Source organism: Alternaria triticimaculans, assembly GCF_023758025.1.
Source record: "Alternaria triticimaculans strain BMP 0046 chromosome Unknown scaffold_8, whole genome shotgun sequence".
Lineage (NCBI taxonomy): Eukaryota > Fungi > Ascomycota > Dothideomycetes > Pleosporales > Pleosporaceae > Alternaria > Alternaria triticimaculans.
Window position 1 is genome coordinate 605,276 of NW_026055965.1, and position 16,718 is coordinate 621,993.

At 52.3% G+C, this 16,718-nt stretch overlaps 6 protein-coding genes across 6 annotated transcripts; 3 read left to right on the forward strand and 3 right to left on the reverse strand.

The window, feature by feature from the left end:
* Positions 1-429: 429 nt before the first annotated feature.
* Positions 430-1,620, forward strand: J4E78_006128 (uncharacterized protein; the record flags this gene model as incomplete). Its single annotated transcript, XM_049366742.1, has 1 exon — positions 430-1,620. One exon carries the CDS (start codon positions 430-432, stop codon positions 1,618-1,620), a length of 1,191 nt encoding a protein of 396 aa, XP_049221448.1.
* Positions 1,621-2,008: 388 nt separating this feature from the next.
* Positions 2,009-3,439, reverse strand: J4E78_006129 (uncharacterized protein; the record flags this gene model as incomplete). The annotated part of the gene is made up of 2 exons (XM_049366743.1): positions 2,009-3,104; positions 3,183-3,439. The coding sequence occupies 2 exons, from the start codon at positions 3,437-3,439 to the stop codon at positions 2,009-2,011; spliced, it is 1,353 nt and encodes a 450-aa protein (XP_049221449.1).
* A 1,050-nt stretch (positions 3,440-4,489) lies between these two features.
* J4E78_006130 (uncharacterized protein) lies at positions 4,490-6,239 on the reverse strand (the record flags this gene model as incomplete). Its single annotated transcript, XM_049366744.1, has 2 exons — positions 4,490-5,936; positions 5,992-6,239. 2 exons carry the CDS (start codon positions 6,237-6,239, stop codon positions 4,490-4,492), a joined length of 1,695 nt encoding a protein of 564 aa, XP_049221450.1.
* A 1,241-nt stretch (positions 6,240-7,480) lies between these two features.
* Positions 7,481-8,947, forward strand: J4E78_006131 (uncharacterized protein; the record flags this gene model as incomplete). The annotated part of the gene is made up of 4 exons (XM_049366745.1): positions 7,481-7,558; positions 7,607-7,742; positions 7,794-8,595; positions 8,647-8,947. 4 exons carry the CDS (start codon positions 7,481-7,483, stop codon positions 8,945-8,947), a joined length of 1,317 nt encoding a protein of 438 aa, XP_049221451.1.
* Positions 8,948-11,013: 2,066 nt separating this feature from the next.
* J4E78_006132 (uncharacterized protein) lies at positions 11,014-12,507 on the forward strand (the record flags this gene model as incomplete). Its single annotated transcript, XM_049366746.1, has 4 exons — positions 11,014-11,018; positions 11,094-11,524; positions 11,596-11,616; positions 12,032-12,507. The coding sequence occupies 4 exons, from the start codon at positions 11,014-11,016 to the stop codon at positions 12,505-12,507; spliced, it is 933 nt and encodes a 310-aa protein (XP_049221452.1).
* A 398-nt stretch (positions 12,508-12,905) lies between these two features.
* J4E78_006133 (uncharacterized protein) lies at positions 12,906-16,451 on the reverse strand (the record flags this gene model as incomplete). Its single annotated transcript, XM_049366747.1, has 1 exon — positions 12,906-16,451. The coding sequence occupies one exon, from the start codon at positions 16,449-16,451 to the stop codon at positions 12,906-12,908; it is 3,546 nt and encodes a 1,181-aa protein (XP_049221453.1).
* Between the last annotated feature and the right edge of the window lie 267 nt (positions 16,452-16,718).

Below are 16,718 nucleotides of genomic sequence, written 5' to 3' on the forward strand. Positions count from 1 at the left end.
GCTCGCATGGCATGGAAGCAAGGTGTTTAGGAAAGTGGCGATTGAATAAGCATACGTCTATCTCTATAGACTCATGGAAGGTGTTTCTCGCTATGTTTCGTTGGCTTGTAGTATCTTATGACGGAAGCCTAGTTTGTTAGATCATCAATAGAAGCACGAAATGATTTAGCAGGTATGCACATGCTTGCTGCCAGCGAATGTCATAATGCTACAAATATCGTTCGTGCAGCTTTCGACCTACTATCCTTGTCATTTGCTACTCAAGCCGTGGCCTTCCAAGCACAGCACATTATCAGTCCATGCCGCATCGGGAAGCCACAGTGAAGCACTAGTCTTCGCTTATCTTATCGTGAACCCTGCAGGAAAAAGTTACCCAACCCCACAGTCATTCTGCAACTCAGATCGACGACGATACAATCGCAATTGAAGATGGCCGAACAAGCAACAGAAGAAGATATCCTCCTCGCCAAGCGCATCATCTCGGCGGCAGAGCGTCACGATGTGCCGGCGTTGACCGTCCTGCTCAAAGATGGCTCGGCAAACGTGCAAGACCCCACAGCAACAGTATCAACATCACCACTACACGCAGCAACCGCAGCATGCGGTAAGGCTGAAGACGGAAAGGAGGCTGGCGATGCCGCCATCCAAACCGTAGAGACCCTCCTCCAAAATGGCGCCATCTGGAACGACCTCAACAAGGAAGACGAGACACCAGGATGCATTGCCCTCCGCCTAGGCCAAAAGAAGATCTACGAAATGATGGTCAAAGCCGGTGTCCGCGCTGAGATCCTCTTCGCGCGCCTAGAAGCCCTTGGCATGGGCGACAACGACGTGGAGGAAGCATTCGAAGAAGACACCACCGAGCAGCCCGCCGCCAAGAAACAAAAGGTCTCCGCCGAAGACGCCAAAGCCGTGGAACAAGTCGTCGAAGAGAAGGTCCTCGACGACGTCTCCCTAGACAACAAAGCATACCTGAAATCACAACTCCGCTACAAGCCGGGTATCCTGCTTGACGAATCCGACAACGCCGTCATGATGGACTGGGAAACGCAAATTATGCAACGCCACGCCGAGACTCTAATTCCCAAATCTGGTCTTCGCACTATGAACGTTGGCCATGGGATGGGTATCGTTGACACGGCGATCCTCACGCATGACCCCGCAGAACACCACATCATCGAAGCGCACCCGCAAGTGCACCAGCGGCTGCGTGAGCAAGGCTGGTACGACAAGCCCAATGTCAAGATTCACGAAGGGAGGTGGCAGGATATTCTGCCCAAGTTGGTGGAGCAGGGTGTTGTGCTAGATGCGATCTACTACGATACTTTTGCCGAGGATTACAAGGCGCTCAAGGAGTTTTTCGCGGAGTATGTGGTTGCGCTTTTGGCCAAGGACGGAAAGTTTGGGTGGTATAATGGTTTGGGGGCTGATCGCCAGATCTGCTATGATGTTTATACCAAGGTTGCTGAGATGGATCTGTATGAGGCGGGCTTTGATACGCAGTGGGAGGATATCGATGTGCCCAAGGGACTGCATGGGAGTGATCAGTGGGAGGGAACTAGAAGGCCGTACTGGACGATTGATGTTTACAGGTTGCCTGTCAACACTTTCGTTAAGTAGATGGCGGGTAGGATGAGAGTGGACACGTTTATTACACAGCACGTCAAGCCCTACGAGAACACGAACCAAAAGTACTGCAATGATGAATGACGCAATGAAGTGTATGTCTAGCAACTACCTTATTGTCTTCATCCCTGCGATCCAACACTGTCCCACAGTCGGCCTGGTCGTGCACCGACGCACAATATCAAACCCAGAAACAGCAATGCCCTTACTTCATGCAAGGAAAACGTTGAACAACCTGGAACCTAGGTTGACCTTAGGTCTTCTACTTTGCCCAACTATAACTCAGTGTAGTCTGCTGACCTGTTCAGGTTATATGTAGTATAACGTGGGTTGTTGTTCCTGGGGCGAATTCGCAGGCAACGATGTACATCATGTAGCCCTACTAAGCTCCGGGTGCGTCGTCGTTGACGGCTTCGTCGGAAGTGGGAGGCTGGCTGACTATGGCTGGGACATCTTGTTGGGCAGCTTCTTCGTTGGCCGGGACGACTTGGATGTTGGAGCCGGCGAAGTCATAGAATTCATTTTGGTCCGCGGGAAAAGCTCCTGCCACTTCTGGGGGGTTCTGGTCGTTTGGTATAGCACGGGTAATCTGCAATTCTCCGTTTGCATCGAGAATGTACCTTGGGTCATGGACTCCCGCTTCACCTGGCAGGAAGTCATCGACAGCGGGTTCATGTTCTGCGTTTATGTTCTCGTCGTCGCGCTCCGCGTCGTCTTCACCGTCATCTTCCCCCTCGTCTCCATCCTCACCATCGTCTTGCGGGTGTGGAGTCGGAGGCGGAGGATGAGGATTGAACTGATCGAACAAAATGCCCTGGTTTTCGAACAACTCGATGCGATGCTGATCCAAAGCGTCTTCGCGGGGCCCATGAGGAAGCATATTGACAATAGCGCGTTGGTCGGGAGTCAGATGTTGCAGGACTTCCCACTCAGGATCATTTCGCGCATCACCTTCCTCCTCGTCATCTTCATCGTCATCATCAGCCTGACGCTGCGCCTCGTCTAGTGCACGAGCACGCAGGATTTCTTGACGACGAGTGAGACCTTCACGACTGAGGCCACTATCACGGTGGAAGCCGTCCTGGTTATATCCTTCCTCATCGTACTCCGCGGGTCCGTATTGCGGGCAGCCGTGCATCCCAGGCCAGTTCTCACCGCAGATGTAACAGAACGAGTTGCCGCACTCGCAGGTAATATGATTGCATGCCTCGGCCAACTCCACAGTTGCGCCGCAAACGAAGCACTCTTGGTAGCCCTTCTCGTTCGCGGTCTGCTTGAACTTCTTATCGTCTTCGTTCTGGTCGCACTTGTGGTTCTGGGTTCCCTCGTCGAGCAACGTCCTGCACTTGACACAGGTCAACTTCCCGCACTCTTCAGCCTCGCAGATGGCATATGTGATTTTCGATTCGGGATCTTCGACGTGGTTTCCGGGGGGTAGGAACTTCGCGCAAGCTAGGTTTGCGCAGTATGTGCGGAATCTGTTCAAGTGTTAGCTCAATTTGAATCTGTTGCTCGCACGTCGACCTGATCAGCTTTTTTCTTCTTTTAGGACTTACTTTGCCAGGATTGTGTACTCGCCTTGCTGTTTCACCTGGTACGCCCAAGAAACCTCCCACGGCAGATAGTCCTCATACTCGTCTAACACAAACATAACATCGCAGCACTGCGGCGGGTATAGACTCTCGTTGTTTGTCGCATTCTCGAAAAAGCTAGCGAGATCGTCGGCGCAGACCAAATGGCGTTTGCATGGAGCTTCGATAAGTAGTTCGCTTTCGCTCTCCTCTGTGCCGCAGATGACACAGCTCTTAGACATGATGGCTGATGTGGTTGAGTATGGTGTGGATTCCTATCAGTTAAAGAGGGCTGCGAGGATGATCGTTCGTGGGTACGTCGCGCGCCGTGGTAGAGTGGTAGAGTGAGTTCGGTACCGGGCAAGAAATAGTTCAGGCGTGTGGAGATTGTGTAGAATTAAGGCAGCACGTAGTTTGCGAGGCGAGTGACTAATTCACAAGGGTAGGATTCACGCCCAAGGTGAAGTGAATGCCGACAGACTTGGACCCGACTAGCTAGCCCTGAATGCGGTGTGAAGGAAGCTTTGTACCTCTTCACATATCCTGATAAAACAACGACCGATCAGTCCGATCGCAGTTAATGACCGTTGCTTTGAAGACAGACGGCATCCACAAAATGGCAAAAAAAACCGGTTCCCTTGTTGCTGTATGGTATGATGTACGAGAGAAAGATGACGCGACAAAACATGCGCAAAATGGAAGCAAAATGTAGGTTGATGAATGCTAGCTGAAATACCAACAAAATCACAGCAGCTCACTGAGAAGACATATAAGATAAGTGCATCCCGATATCAAAGCTCGAGATGCCCATAACGGGAATGCCAGGCAGCCATCGGCCGGGCGCAGGGGTCGACTCGCAAAGCCATGTGTGCAGCCTGGAAAAGACCCACACAGTGCGATGGCTGACTATCCAGGCAGATTCTATATAGGGAATGATGAAGAGTCCGAGGTGGCATCAGGAATGTGTGGTGAATGACAGGGTCCAGAAATCGTGACGCGACGTCACGTGGAATTTTAGCCGGCCTGATCGTGCACGGATGCACAACATCGAATCGAGAGACAGCGATGCCCTTACCTGTCTCCTTCCAACGCACAACGACACATCTACGCCACCTCATGTCTCGCACTACGATAACGTCGATTGATTTGCCGCGTCTTTATCATGATAAAAGTGGCCCATCGCTACATGCATCGACAAGTGGAGGATTTGGTAAGAGTTCATAAGTTCTTGAACTGAGAGAAGCCCAGGACGATAAGTTGTATGTACAAGAAGATTAAACTACGCGACACCCCTACGCACGGCACATGCGTCCGTCTTTGCTGACCTTCCAAGCCTCACTACCAACACCCTTGAGGATGTAGAGAACATCCTTAGGGTCGTACTTCTTCTTGATGTCCTTCAGCTTGTCATAGTTCTTGCCAAAGAAGGTCTCCTTCCAGTTCGGCTGCTGGAAATCTGCCTCATTAAGGTATGAGCCACTGCCCGGAGTAATGGCTTCAATCTTAGGCATGAGCTCGTTGGTCATCTTCTGCTGAGCTGCCTCCATGGTGGCCCAAGGAGCGGTGGAATCCCAGTTTGTGATAAGTTGCAGCTGGATCATGGCGTCTCTCCATGCGGGCAGTACGCCATTGTCGGCGACTCCAGCGGGCTTCTTGTAGTTTGCTGAGCTACCAGCAAGCAAGACGCCTTCTGCGGCAAGCTCTTGGTAGACCTTGACAAGGTCGGCGGTCTTGTTCTCGACCACAGTTCGGGGAATGAGACGGCCACCAAACTGGTATCGGTTGACTTCGTATGCGCCGCGTGGGAGAGGGCCCATGTAGCGATCGAAGTGGTCGCGGTAAGACAGCTCGCTGTAGACGATTGGGGGCGTGATGCCGAGATCTGTAAGAGCTTTGGCATAAGGCGCAAGCACCACGTCCTTGACGTAGGCAGCTGTTGAGTCCCAGACGGTGACGGGCTTGATCACAATGTACTGAGTGCTGACCAAGAAGACGACCATAGCACCAGCGTCGATCATCGCTGGCAAGAGCTCAATCAGCTTGGCAGTTGCTGCGGCGTACTTCTCGGGGGTGGTGGACGAGGCGAGAAGCTGCATAGCAGCACCACCAACCTGCTTGGCTGGGTATGCTCGTACAGTCAATGAGAGGACGATAGCATATGTGCCACCACCACCTCCGCTGAGAGCCCAGTAAAGGTCGGCGTTCTCGGTTGCTGAAGCAGTGAGCATCTTGCCCTCAGCAGTCACGACCTCGAAGGACAAGGTCTGATCAGCAGCAAGCCCGAACTCAGTGCTGAGCACCGAGTGTCCACCACCTTGGGTAAATCCTCCTGCTAGACCGACAGTAGCGCATTCACCAGACACAACACTCATGCCTTGCTTGTGCACTGCCTCGAGCAACTCGTTGCCCATCACTCCAGCGCCAACGGTGACCGACGGGCCAGTGTAGTGCTCATCGGACCAGTCGCCGAAGGCGATGTTCTTGAGACTTTGGGTCCAGATGGCTAGAGCGCCGGCTCCGGTAGATCTTCCAAGGAAATCATGCCCAGTGTTCCGCACAACCACACGAATTTTCTGAGCTTTGGCGAACTCAAGAGCAGAGACGACATCCTCAGCCTCGGTAGCTTTGACAGAGTACGAAACGTAGTTGCCCAGAGTGCACGGGATGCTCCTATCGGAGAATGGATCGCAGCTCTGATTGGCAAAGTACGACTGCATTATCGAGTGGGAAGACGGGGTGCTGCCAAGAGTATTAGAGTTCTACCCCAACATGTAAACGGAGCTCTTGCACTTACTGTATCAGCGGGTTGAGCCATGATGACTTCAATGCGTCGCAAGCGTCGGCATCGTATGTCGGATCGTGACACGGGGAGCCAATTGGGACAGTGGCTACGAGCTTCCCGTTCACGGTCGAGTTCAGTGTCGACCACGCGTTATCGGATGGCCAGTCGGCATCGCTTGGCAGACGGTAACAATCCTGGGCGCTTCCAAAGCGAGCAAGGAGTAGGGCTCCAAAGAGCGCAGCGTTGTCGATGAGCCTCATCTTGTCTTGAAAGTGCTTGATGGCAGTGATGAATACCAAGAGCCTTGTCCCGACCCTCATATATAGCCATTGTTCCCCTTACTATCGTTTTCGCATTGCCACATGCTATTCTTCTCATCTCGGAGACCATCTCAAAGAAGAAGACTTAGAATATGTCTGCTTCCTCTGTAGGTTACAACGCCGACAGAGTCCACTTGAGACATTGTGCCACATGCCGATATCAATGCAAGGAATAGCCATGCACTGGGCTGGAAGCCGGCGAAAACCTCGTGCGGGAATCGATGGCCGCACGCGAGAATGACTTACTGCAGGGCAGAGTGGGCCAACCGATGAATGGGGGATTCGCCGGGTGGCCTAACGCTTGGGGGTGGACCCTCAACGACGGATTGCTCGCTAGGATTGAGCTTCATGAAACCGTGGGATTCGTCCTCAGGCGACACAGTGTGGCGCCAGGAACCGGCGGGCGTGCAGATCTTGGCGGGCATTCGTCGTCTTGGAACGTTCGGAGGGAACCTCATTTCGGCAGCCGTGCAGCGAACGAGATGTCTAGGTGCGCACTGAGCAGCTGTTATCGCTCCACGTGCTCGCCCGCCTCCAGACCTCTGCCATTGCGCCATGCTCATCATCGCCCTTTCTGTCACATATTCGAAAGTCTAAAATTATCCTCCGTTGGTCATGGATGGTGGACGTTGTCGTTCAGGTTTTACCGTGGTTTTCGGTTGGCGTTTGTGGCGTTCGCAAGCCCATGACACCTGGGCACACCGGACCGCACCCCACATTGCGCTGCACCGGCCTGAACAAGGCAAGACCCCTTTCTGGATGACATGCCGCCATCTCTGAAGGATGCTAGGTTCCGACCGTATATGCGCCAGCACTTCTTAACAAAGTTTGCGCTATTGGAATGCCATGGTCGGGTAGGCTTCTGCAGTCGGCACTTCATACCAATGACGGCAGCCACCATGGTAGCTACGACTCGTGGGTTTCAGTCCTGGGCCTTACAAGAGACGCACTATAAACCGCACGAGGGATCCCTGCGTTCATCATATTCGAGGATCACCTTCCGTTTAGAGGCGGAAGATAAATGGTGGAACCTGTCCCGCTGTCGCTTTACTTGAGACCTCCGCGATATCCTACGCACCCGTTACAAACTCGGGGGTCCGCCCATCTGTCTTCAACATTCGGATTGTCTTGCGCAAACGTGGCGTGAGAGCATCGACATGGCCTCTTTCATTCGCACATGCATGCTGTTGTGGCTCGTTACCATCTCCATGGTACATGCAGCACAGCAGCCAGCCCTGTCAAAGCTTCCCGCATGTGCTGTAAGTACCTTGCAGCCCAACTTCTTAACATTTCGCTCACCCTTGCAGCAACTGTGCCTCTTGAACGCTTTCAGTACGAACACCTGTTCTCCAACAGATCAAGCATGTATTTGCACGAACGATGTCTTCCAAAACAACGTAACGCTGTGTGTGAGCGCCAGCTGCACCATCCCTGAAGCTCTAGGTACTTGCACCTATCCCGACGGAAGAGAAAAAGAGGCTGACGAACATGAAGTTACGCGCAACATCAGCCTGACCACCTGCGGAGCCCCGGTACGGGATCGCGGACAAAGCTATGTGCTGTTGTCAAACGTCATGGTATGCATAGCTGCAGCCTTCGTTGCGATGCGTTTCACCTTCAAGGGCACCGTGTCGAGGATGGACTTTGGCTACGACGACTGGTGCGTGCTGGCGACACTCATAGCCGCTATACCCAGTGCCGTCATCACTGTTTTTGGCACTGTGAAGAATGGACTTGGCCAAGATCTCTGGACCCTGACACCGACGGAGATCACTCAGATGCTGCAATATTTCTACATCATGGCCTGGCTCTACTTCACGCAGCTTATGCTGTTGAAACTCACGCTACTGTTCTTCTACATCCGCGTGTTCCCCAGCAAAGGCGTTCAACGACTACTATGGGGTACAATCGTCTTCACCATACTCTGGGGTGTCGCCTTCATCATCGTCGCGATATTTCAATGCCAGCCCATCCAGTACTTCTGGACAAAATGGGATGGCATGCACGAAGGTACTTGTCTCGAAATCAACGCCATCACTGCATCGAACGCGGCCATATCCATCGCCTTGGACTTCTGGATCCTGGGTGTACCTCTTTGGCAGCTTTGGGGCTTGAAGCTACACTGGAAGAAGAAGGTCGGTGTAGCGCTTATGTTCTGCGTTGGTACCTTCGTCACCGTCGTCAGCATCCTGCGTTTACAAGCCTTGGTTCACTTTGCCGCTTCCTCGAACGTGAGCTGGGAGTTTTACGACGTCTCGATGTGGAGCACGATTGAAATCTGTGTCGGCATCATGTGGTAAGCTCTATACTCGTACTCATATATCGCATCCATTAACGTTCCTACCAGCGCCTGCCTCCCGACCCTCCGTCTTCTCCTGGTCAGACTCTTCCCCATTCTGGGCGGCTCATCGGCACGCAGCCGTCAATACTACAACTACGGCAGCAACAACGAACTCAGGAACGTCAGTCAAAAGCACAAGTCGTACAACTTGAACACGGCTATATCGAGCCCTCGTTCAGAGTCGTTCGATACGAAAGTGGAAGACGGCATCAGAGTCAAGACATCATATCACGTGAAACACAGCCATAGTCAAGGAGACACAGATGAGGCTAGCTTGGTTAGCTATGAGGGAAAGCGGAGGCCATAGTTTTGCATCCGATATAGTAATGATCATGAGTATTTCGTACTACCTCACATTCCCCGCATGAACACATGTTACCTAGGTACTTTGACGACTGCGTCTACCGGTGCTGAAACCTATTCGAGACGAACTTTACCTTCAAACAGCCACTTGCCAAACGTAACTTTCCAGACGCGTGGTAACTGCCGTGATCGACAGGTGCTGAAGCACCCACCTCTCGCGATTTCGGTTGACCCATCAAAGGGTAACGCAGATCACCGGAGTATCACCGACATCCTCGTGGAAGATCGCACTAGTTCCACGTGTCGGCGATCTCTGTACGCGATTGCGACAAGGTCTAAACAGCGAACGGTCGGTGGCCTTATTCATTGCACAATCTAAGTATTACGATAATTTCCATCACGGCGACAGGTTCCGCAGATGGCGTCTCTCAGGCATCCCTTCAAGTGCTGCCGCCCCCACAACACGAATCATCCCGTATCCGCAATGATGGCAAACCCGGCCGAGCTGCGACGAGCTTTCGCGGTGGAATAAGACCGACGAGGCGTAAGTCTGCGATAGTTTGTGGTACGGCAGAGCTACGGGTCCGATGTGGGCCCGATCTCTGGGTACCTAGGTAGCCGATTGTCGGCTGTGCGCAGATGGAGGCTGTTAGCAACGAGTACTTACTGCTAGCGATGGCACTTGTCTTCTGGAAGAAAGACTAGTTGAGGAGAGGATTACTCGAATTTAGCCTGGTTCATTTTCAACGTACACCACCGTATCGGCCGACTTACCAAGTTTTGTGGCTGATGGCACGTGCCCTGGAATTACGTTGCAGTGGCTGAAGTGGCCTTGGTGATGTCGCATTCAACGAGCAAGGCGCTTGCCGACGTTGCGCTCACAATTTCAGATCGAACGAAGACTTTGCGCTGCGAAAGCTGGAAACACGGAGATGCAAAACCCGGTCTCTGGCGTACGTAGTGCCGGATGAGAATGTCGTCATCAACGTCGCAGCGGTGATTATGCAATGCATTGCGTCTTTGAATAACGCCGAAAGTTTGCGCGCACGCATGCATGTCCTCAACTCGCACATCTAGCAATTGCGACTTGTCACGATGTGTCGGGCGATCAAGTGTGATAGCCTCACGCGTAGGTCCAACTCATCTGCACTACCTAGGTAAGTGTCTGGAGTAACACGTTTCACGTGTCAACCAAACTTCATAACGCAGCTAAAGAACTTACAGGGAACTGCCGAAAGCATGTATCGCATGTCGGTATTACAGGGAGCCTAGAAGGAAGATCTTATCGGCTCCTACTTAGTGCGGCTCCCGCTTTCACATGACCTCGGGATTAAGAAATTGACTTTTACGTCTGCGCCTCAACGCAGATCTCACAGTATACGAATGCGACATGCTAGCAAAATCCTCAAAACTGAGGGCATACTGTTATTTGCAAATGCTGAATATCGACCCAGCAGCGCATGTTAGCCGTGCCGGCAAATGCCTTATAATCCAGTTCACAGAGACCGGGGATGACGTAGAAAGAGTGAGTATAACGATCAATAGCATTGTGCAACATTATGGATTTTAGGTTGAGGCTTCCGGGAGGGATGATGGAAACAGATCTTTCATAAAGCCGAACAGAAGAGTGATCTAAGGGAGGCAACGGGGCTTGCGCAATGCTAATGTTGTCAGTATGACATCGCTGTCGTCTCGACCCAGCTGCTGTGCTTCTGCATTTGGTACCAAGTCGTCGCAATCTTTGTGGCAAGAGAACTGCTGATTAGAGTAGATTATTATCATCATCATATTATTACTGGATGAATATGATATATTATCTGGTTCCAGTGGACGGGATGAGGCTGCACTCACCTCAGCTTTATCGGACGGCCTTGTGCAGCTTTTGCAGCTTCTGCATCGCACCTTGACCGTATCTATCACAACCCAGGGCTTCATTCATGTGGCTCAGTGCTGCTCTCAATTCAAACCTTTCAAATTACAAGACGCTCACCTTCAATAACATGGCTCCGTTGCGCACGCCTGCACGGCACCAAATGTCACCTACTACTGGTTCTTCTCTCGCCCTCCGCCATGGGGTGCAGTCCACTCGTCCAACAGCCATCGCTCACGAGCTTGTAACTATACATTGCGAGACCAGCTCCCATCAATAGTGCTGATGTCTCACAGAACAAAACCTTCGCGGACATTCGCGCCACTGCCGTACTCTACGATGAGCATCTTTCGAAGATGCAAGTCCAGATCCGTACTCTCGCAACTGAACGTACTGGGATCTTGTATGACAAGGACGCAGCGATCACAGGGCTGAAGCGCGAAGTCCACGAACTACAAGCCCAGAAGACAGCTCTCTCGCGCAATTTGCTTGAAGAGAGTAGCAATATGAAACTGGCGGTGGCGTGCGGTGAGGATCTTGCAAAACAGCTTGGAGTTCAAGGCAAGGAGGTTGTGACGCTCAAGGATAGGGTCACCGAGCTCGAGAGTGAATTAGCTAAAGAGAAAGCCAAATACATCGCAGAAAGAGGCGCGAACGAGAAATTACGCAGCATCAGCGAGAAGTGCGCCGAGATTGCAAGACTTGTGGGGGGTCATCAGTAGGTGAGAGGAGTTCTACTTGTGCAACTGGCTAGATAGACAAAAGCGAGATGCGAATTGCAGATCCAGATGCTGAGTACAAGGGTACGTCTGCAGATAGAGATCACGATCTTATACAGAGTAGTCGGTGTATAGCTTGAACTTCCAATCTCACCTTCACTTTTGCCTCCGCCATCATACCGCCATTGCAGACCCCGTCCACTCTGTTTGCAGCATCTCAACCTAACTTCTACCTTCCACTAGAGCTGCAGCCTAAACATGATCTCTCGTACCTCGTCTCCCGACAATATCGCAACCTCCCAAAAAAAATGTCGAATAAACGCTCGCTCTCGTATGCGCAATGGTAACGACAAGACAAAACAATCGCGGTCGCAATCCATCGTTTCGAGAGCTTTTCCCCCGTCGCGACATCCGCCCACGTACGCCGACGAGCACTGTGAGTGAACGTAACGAAGACATTCACGAATCATACTGATAAGCCACAAGCCGCGCTCTACAGCACACGCTGCCGCAGCGAGATCGTCCCTCACCGCGTTGATCAAAGATCTAAGAGCACAGGAGCGACAGGTTCTCAGTCTAAGCAGCGCGCTCGATAAAGAGCGGTTGGAGCATGAGAAGCATGTTGAAGACCTAGAAACAACTCACGCGAAAGAGCTCGCGACCGTCAATGAACATCACGATCGCCAACTTGCGCAGATCGAAGTGCGTCACAGCGAAGAGCTCACGCGCGTCAAGTTGTGGTGTGTGATGAACCAACCAAGGCCAAACGAATTATCACGGATTCGCGAAAGACAGCGGAGGTCAGCATTAGAAGCTGAGGCGGAGAAGACAAAAGAAAAGGCGGAGATGCGACACAGTTGGCAAGATGCTAGAATCCAGGAACTGGAGCATGAGAACGACCAAGTCAAGCACCAACTGGCAAACTTGCAAAGGGATTCACAATGGAAGAACTGGATGAAGACGATAATGTCATAATGCCATAATGCCTGCCCGTCCTCCCGGCGAGTGCCGACTCAAACCCCCGAAGGGGTGAGTCAAGGTCTCAAACCGGGAGGACTAAGACAAGAGTAAAAAGCTAGCTACAAGAAAGGAAACGTATACAAAACAAAGTACAACAAAAAACGATGCAGCGAATGCAGACCCATGGGTATCGTCGCGATAAACACCAAATCAAATCCAAAGCCAATCCAAAAACTCCAATGCTCAAAATCGTGATGAGAGCCAAAACAAACGCCCAGTACCCAAGATGCATCTTCCCATGCTCTCGAGTTGTCGCTGAAAAACCAAATGCGCAACACCGTGTCGTGTGGAATCGTAAATGCGAAGTCGTGTCTTTTTCTTCCTCCCCTTCTAGTCGATAGAGGATTCTAGAATTATACCGCAATGAAGGACAAGTCGTCGTAATCATCAGAGAGCATGGACAGGTGGACGAAGTCCTCCTCGGCTTGCTCCAAAGCCACCTTATGACTGTGTGCGCGCTCCTCCCAGCCTAGGCTGATGCCACTGAGTTCGATAGCCGACATCTTAGGTCGGCCAGTACCATGTGCGTTCGAGATTTGATATGTTGGGTTCTCCTCGAGCACTGGGCTTAATGGCTCAAAAACGAGGAATTCATCATCGTCATCGAGGTAAAGCCTTTCATAGCATTTCCTCCAATTTCTGTCGACATGCTTGTAGGTGTCCAGACTGATCAACGTCTGGCGCACGTTCCATTTGAATGCCCAGCTGTTTTCGCGCTTGCGCAGCCAATGGTTCTCATTGTCGAGGGCTTCGAGCATAGTCCTGAGCTTGCTGGGATGAGCGAGCGGGTCGTCCTCTTCCCGAGGTTGCTCGACTGGAGCGGCAATGGTCTCCATGGCGTGTCCTGCGTCGTTTTGCGCATGCTCGTCGGCATTGGCCAGGCGCTCTCTCAAAACCTCAATCTCCATCATCTGGGATCGATTCAGAGCCTGAAGATCCATGATCTTATCATGACGTGTCGTGAGCTCTTCTTGGAGAGCCTCGAGACCTTCGGTCTTGCTGGTAGCGTCCTTGATCTTGGCCATCAAGTGCTCAATCTCCAATTCTTTGGTGGCGATGACTTGCTCTCGCTCGTGAATCTTCAGAACGGTTGCACGATGCTCGACGGTAAGAGTTTGTAACTGGCGCACAGCCTCGTCGTCCTTCTTCCGTCCCGCCTCAACCTCCTTCGCCTTCTGAGCCCAGGGCGTAGGTCCGTGCTCGATCTCGATGGCTTTTGATAGTATGCCGGCTTGGTCGGCCCAGGAATTCAGATGGTAAGTGATGGTGTTCAGGTGGGCAAACATGAAAGCATAATTCTGATCGACATCGAGATTATCGATGTTGTCTTTGATCGCGCGAAGCTCAAGAGCAGGGACTGGCTCGGTGTCGGATAGGCTGGTGCACTTCGCAACCTCCTCGATCAGGCTGCGAACGAAAGCGGCAAGGGTTCCAGCAGCCGATGCCAGCTTTTCGTCGTATCTGAAAGCGTCCTCGAAATCAGATGGTCGTTCCGGAAACATATTATCCTGAACCAGAGCCTTCAGAGTCCGTTGCAACCTGGCCGCAGCCGTGGATGTAGCCTGCAAAGTATCGACTGGCTCGTTGAAATGAATGAGCATCTTTGCGCACTCTTCGCGTATGCTCTCGGGCACTTTCTCTAGGACGAAGTGTGCCAGATCGTAGATGTAGAGGATATAGTTTATCCTCGCGTGGAGCGAAGTCGCTATGGAGAGGAATTCTCCCTCTGGTCGTGCAGCAAGGACCTCTTGGTGGCTTGACAGAATTGCTTCATGTGTCTTGGTCGATCGCTCCAAGGACCCAGCAAATTCTTCAAAGTTGAGTGTGTCTGCTTTGAGAGCGTTGAGGCCTTGATCAAGAACCTGCTCTACCGAGATCAATTCTTGGTACGTCGGGCCAAAATTGGCGAATTCGGGAAGTGATAAGCCACGAATGGCAGACCAAAGACGGTTGCTTCCGTCTTTAAGGACCTCCAGGTGAACAATGGACTCTTCACAGACGAGTCTGGAGACGGCATCGTCCAATCGACCGCCATTGCTCATGTGACGACAGGTGCTCCTCAACACATTGACAAGCAGCTTGGATTTCCCAGCGATCCTTTCTGTTGCGAGGTAGGCTTGGAGAGACTCGCTTCGAGTGAACTCCTTGGACTCTGTCTCGTTCCAAATCTCGAGCTTTTCAGCAAGCTGATCTGCCTTGAGCGATACCAGCGAAGACTCAATCTCTCGTGTGGTCGACAACACAGTGGCTGCACGAAGTTGGCGGTTAAGGTCCATCACTTCGTTGAAGCGACCGGTGGTATCCTTGACTTGGGCTTCCGTCATAGTCTTGGAAGACTCAGCGTCGGCCATTTTGGTTTGTAGGTCCATGACGAGGTCTCGGAATTTGGAGATGAGAGACTCTTGGTCGGCGATGATGTGGGTCTGTTCGGTAATCTGGCGTACTTGCTCAGCGAGCTCGTTGTTCTTAGCGTCAAGCTCTGCAAGCATGTCCTCTTCTTGCTCAAGGTGTTGAGCTTCTAGCTCGTCGTTGAGTTCCCGTAGGTTCTCAAGATCTTGTACGACCAGATCTTGCTCCGCGATTCTATCTTGGAGATTCTGGTTTTGTTGGGTCAACTCCTCGACCATCTCCTCCCATTCATTGGCAGCGTCCAACTGCTGTTTCAGGTGGTCGACAAGATTTTCGGATACAGAGAGACGTTCTTGGAGATTGGCATTGTCTTGTCGGTAGTACTCAAGTTGTGCGACGTCGCCCTCGAGCCCGAGAATGTGTGCCTTGAAGTCTTGTTCCCGCTCCTCTGTCATCTCTTTCAGAGTGATCAACGCCTGTCGCATGCGATCATTCTCGTGTTGGAGACGGTAGTATCCAGCCTCTTGCTTCTGATCCTCTGACATTTCTGTTGTGAAGAGATCGGCCTCATCGCGAAGAATGTCAAGCTCCAGCGTCTGTTCTTCCAGGCGTTTGCGCAACGACTCGATTTCTGCCTCGGCTTGATCCGCCCTCTCCTCGGCCATCTCCTTGTCCACCAAGGCATCCTCCAAGTCCACCTCGTGGTCCTGGTGTGATCTGTTGAGAGCCTGTTGTTCCAACTGAAGTGTGTTCACTCTATCTTTCAGCTCTTGTATCTCGGTGTATTGAGCTTGACACTTGTTCTGGAGCCGCTGGATGATGCCGCTGTAGCGCTCTTTCTCGTCGCGAACCTGAGCATACTCTCTCAGGCGCTCTTGGTCTTCCGCGTGTTGCTTCTCGAGATGCCTAATCTTGGTGTGCAGATTGTCGACGTTGTTATCCCGACTTGCTTTGCCAGCATTGCTTGTGACTGAAGATGCAAGACTCGGTCTTGAGGTTGATGGTGTAGGACGAGAGGGTTCGGGACGAGAAGGTTCTGGGCGGGAGGATTCGGGTCGAGAGAATGGGGCGCGAGATGATTCAGCGGCAGAGTTGCTTGACGTGCTCGCCACGCTGGCCTTGCGGACTGGGCCACGCGAAGGCGGTTGTGATGTTGAGGGAGCTGCGACTGACTGCCGCTTGCTCAATGTGGTTGTCCTTGTAGTGGTTGTAGGCTTAGGGGCAACCACGCTTGATGGGCGGGCTCTGGGTGTGGTGGGTGGTGCCTTTGTTTTGGAGACCGCTCGTGGAGTAGGAGGAGCCGGTGCGGGGGCTGCCTCAGAGAGGATGCTGACAATGCTAGTGTCGCGGATGAACAGCCCGTGGAGAGGTGCGCAAGTGAAGTAACGCTCTCCGCGTACGGAGCCATCGTTCTTGCCATCAGCAGTTGGGAGTTCTATTCCCACAAATCGCCCCTCTGAGACGTGAATGGGGCCTAGGTAGCGGACGATGCCGTCTACACCGCCAGAAGTCTCGACCGTCTGGCCGAGCTTGAGATTGAGGGTAGTCATGGCTACTGGAGACTACCCAGGAGCAATGCTGAGAGTGTGGAGAGAAGCAGTGGCAGACAGCGTGGTGACTGAGTGCAGTGTGGTTACCTGACGCGACGCGTCGAGAAGCAGCTGCGCGTGAGGGGGAGAGCAATTGCGAACAATTGACTCAGCTGAAGTGTGAAGAGTGCAGAGCAGAAGAAGAAGCAGATACGCAACAATGCAGTAGCAGCGGCTTGAGAGTGTTGTGGTTGTGGGAAGTGGCATGGGGCAGCTGCAGAAAGTGTG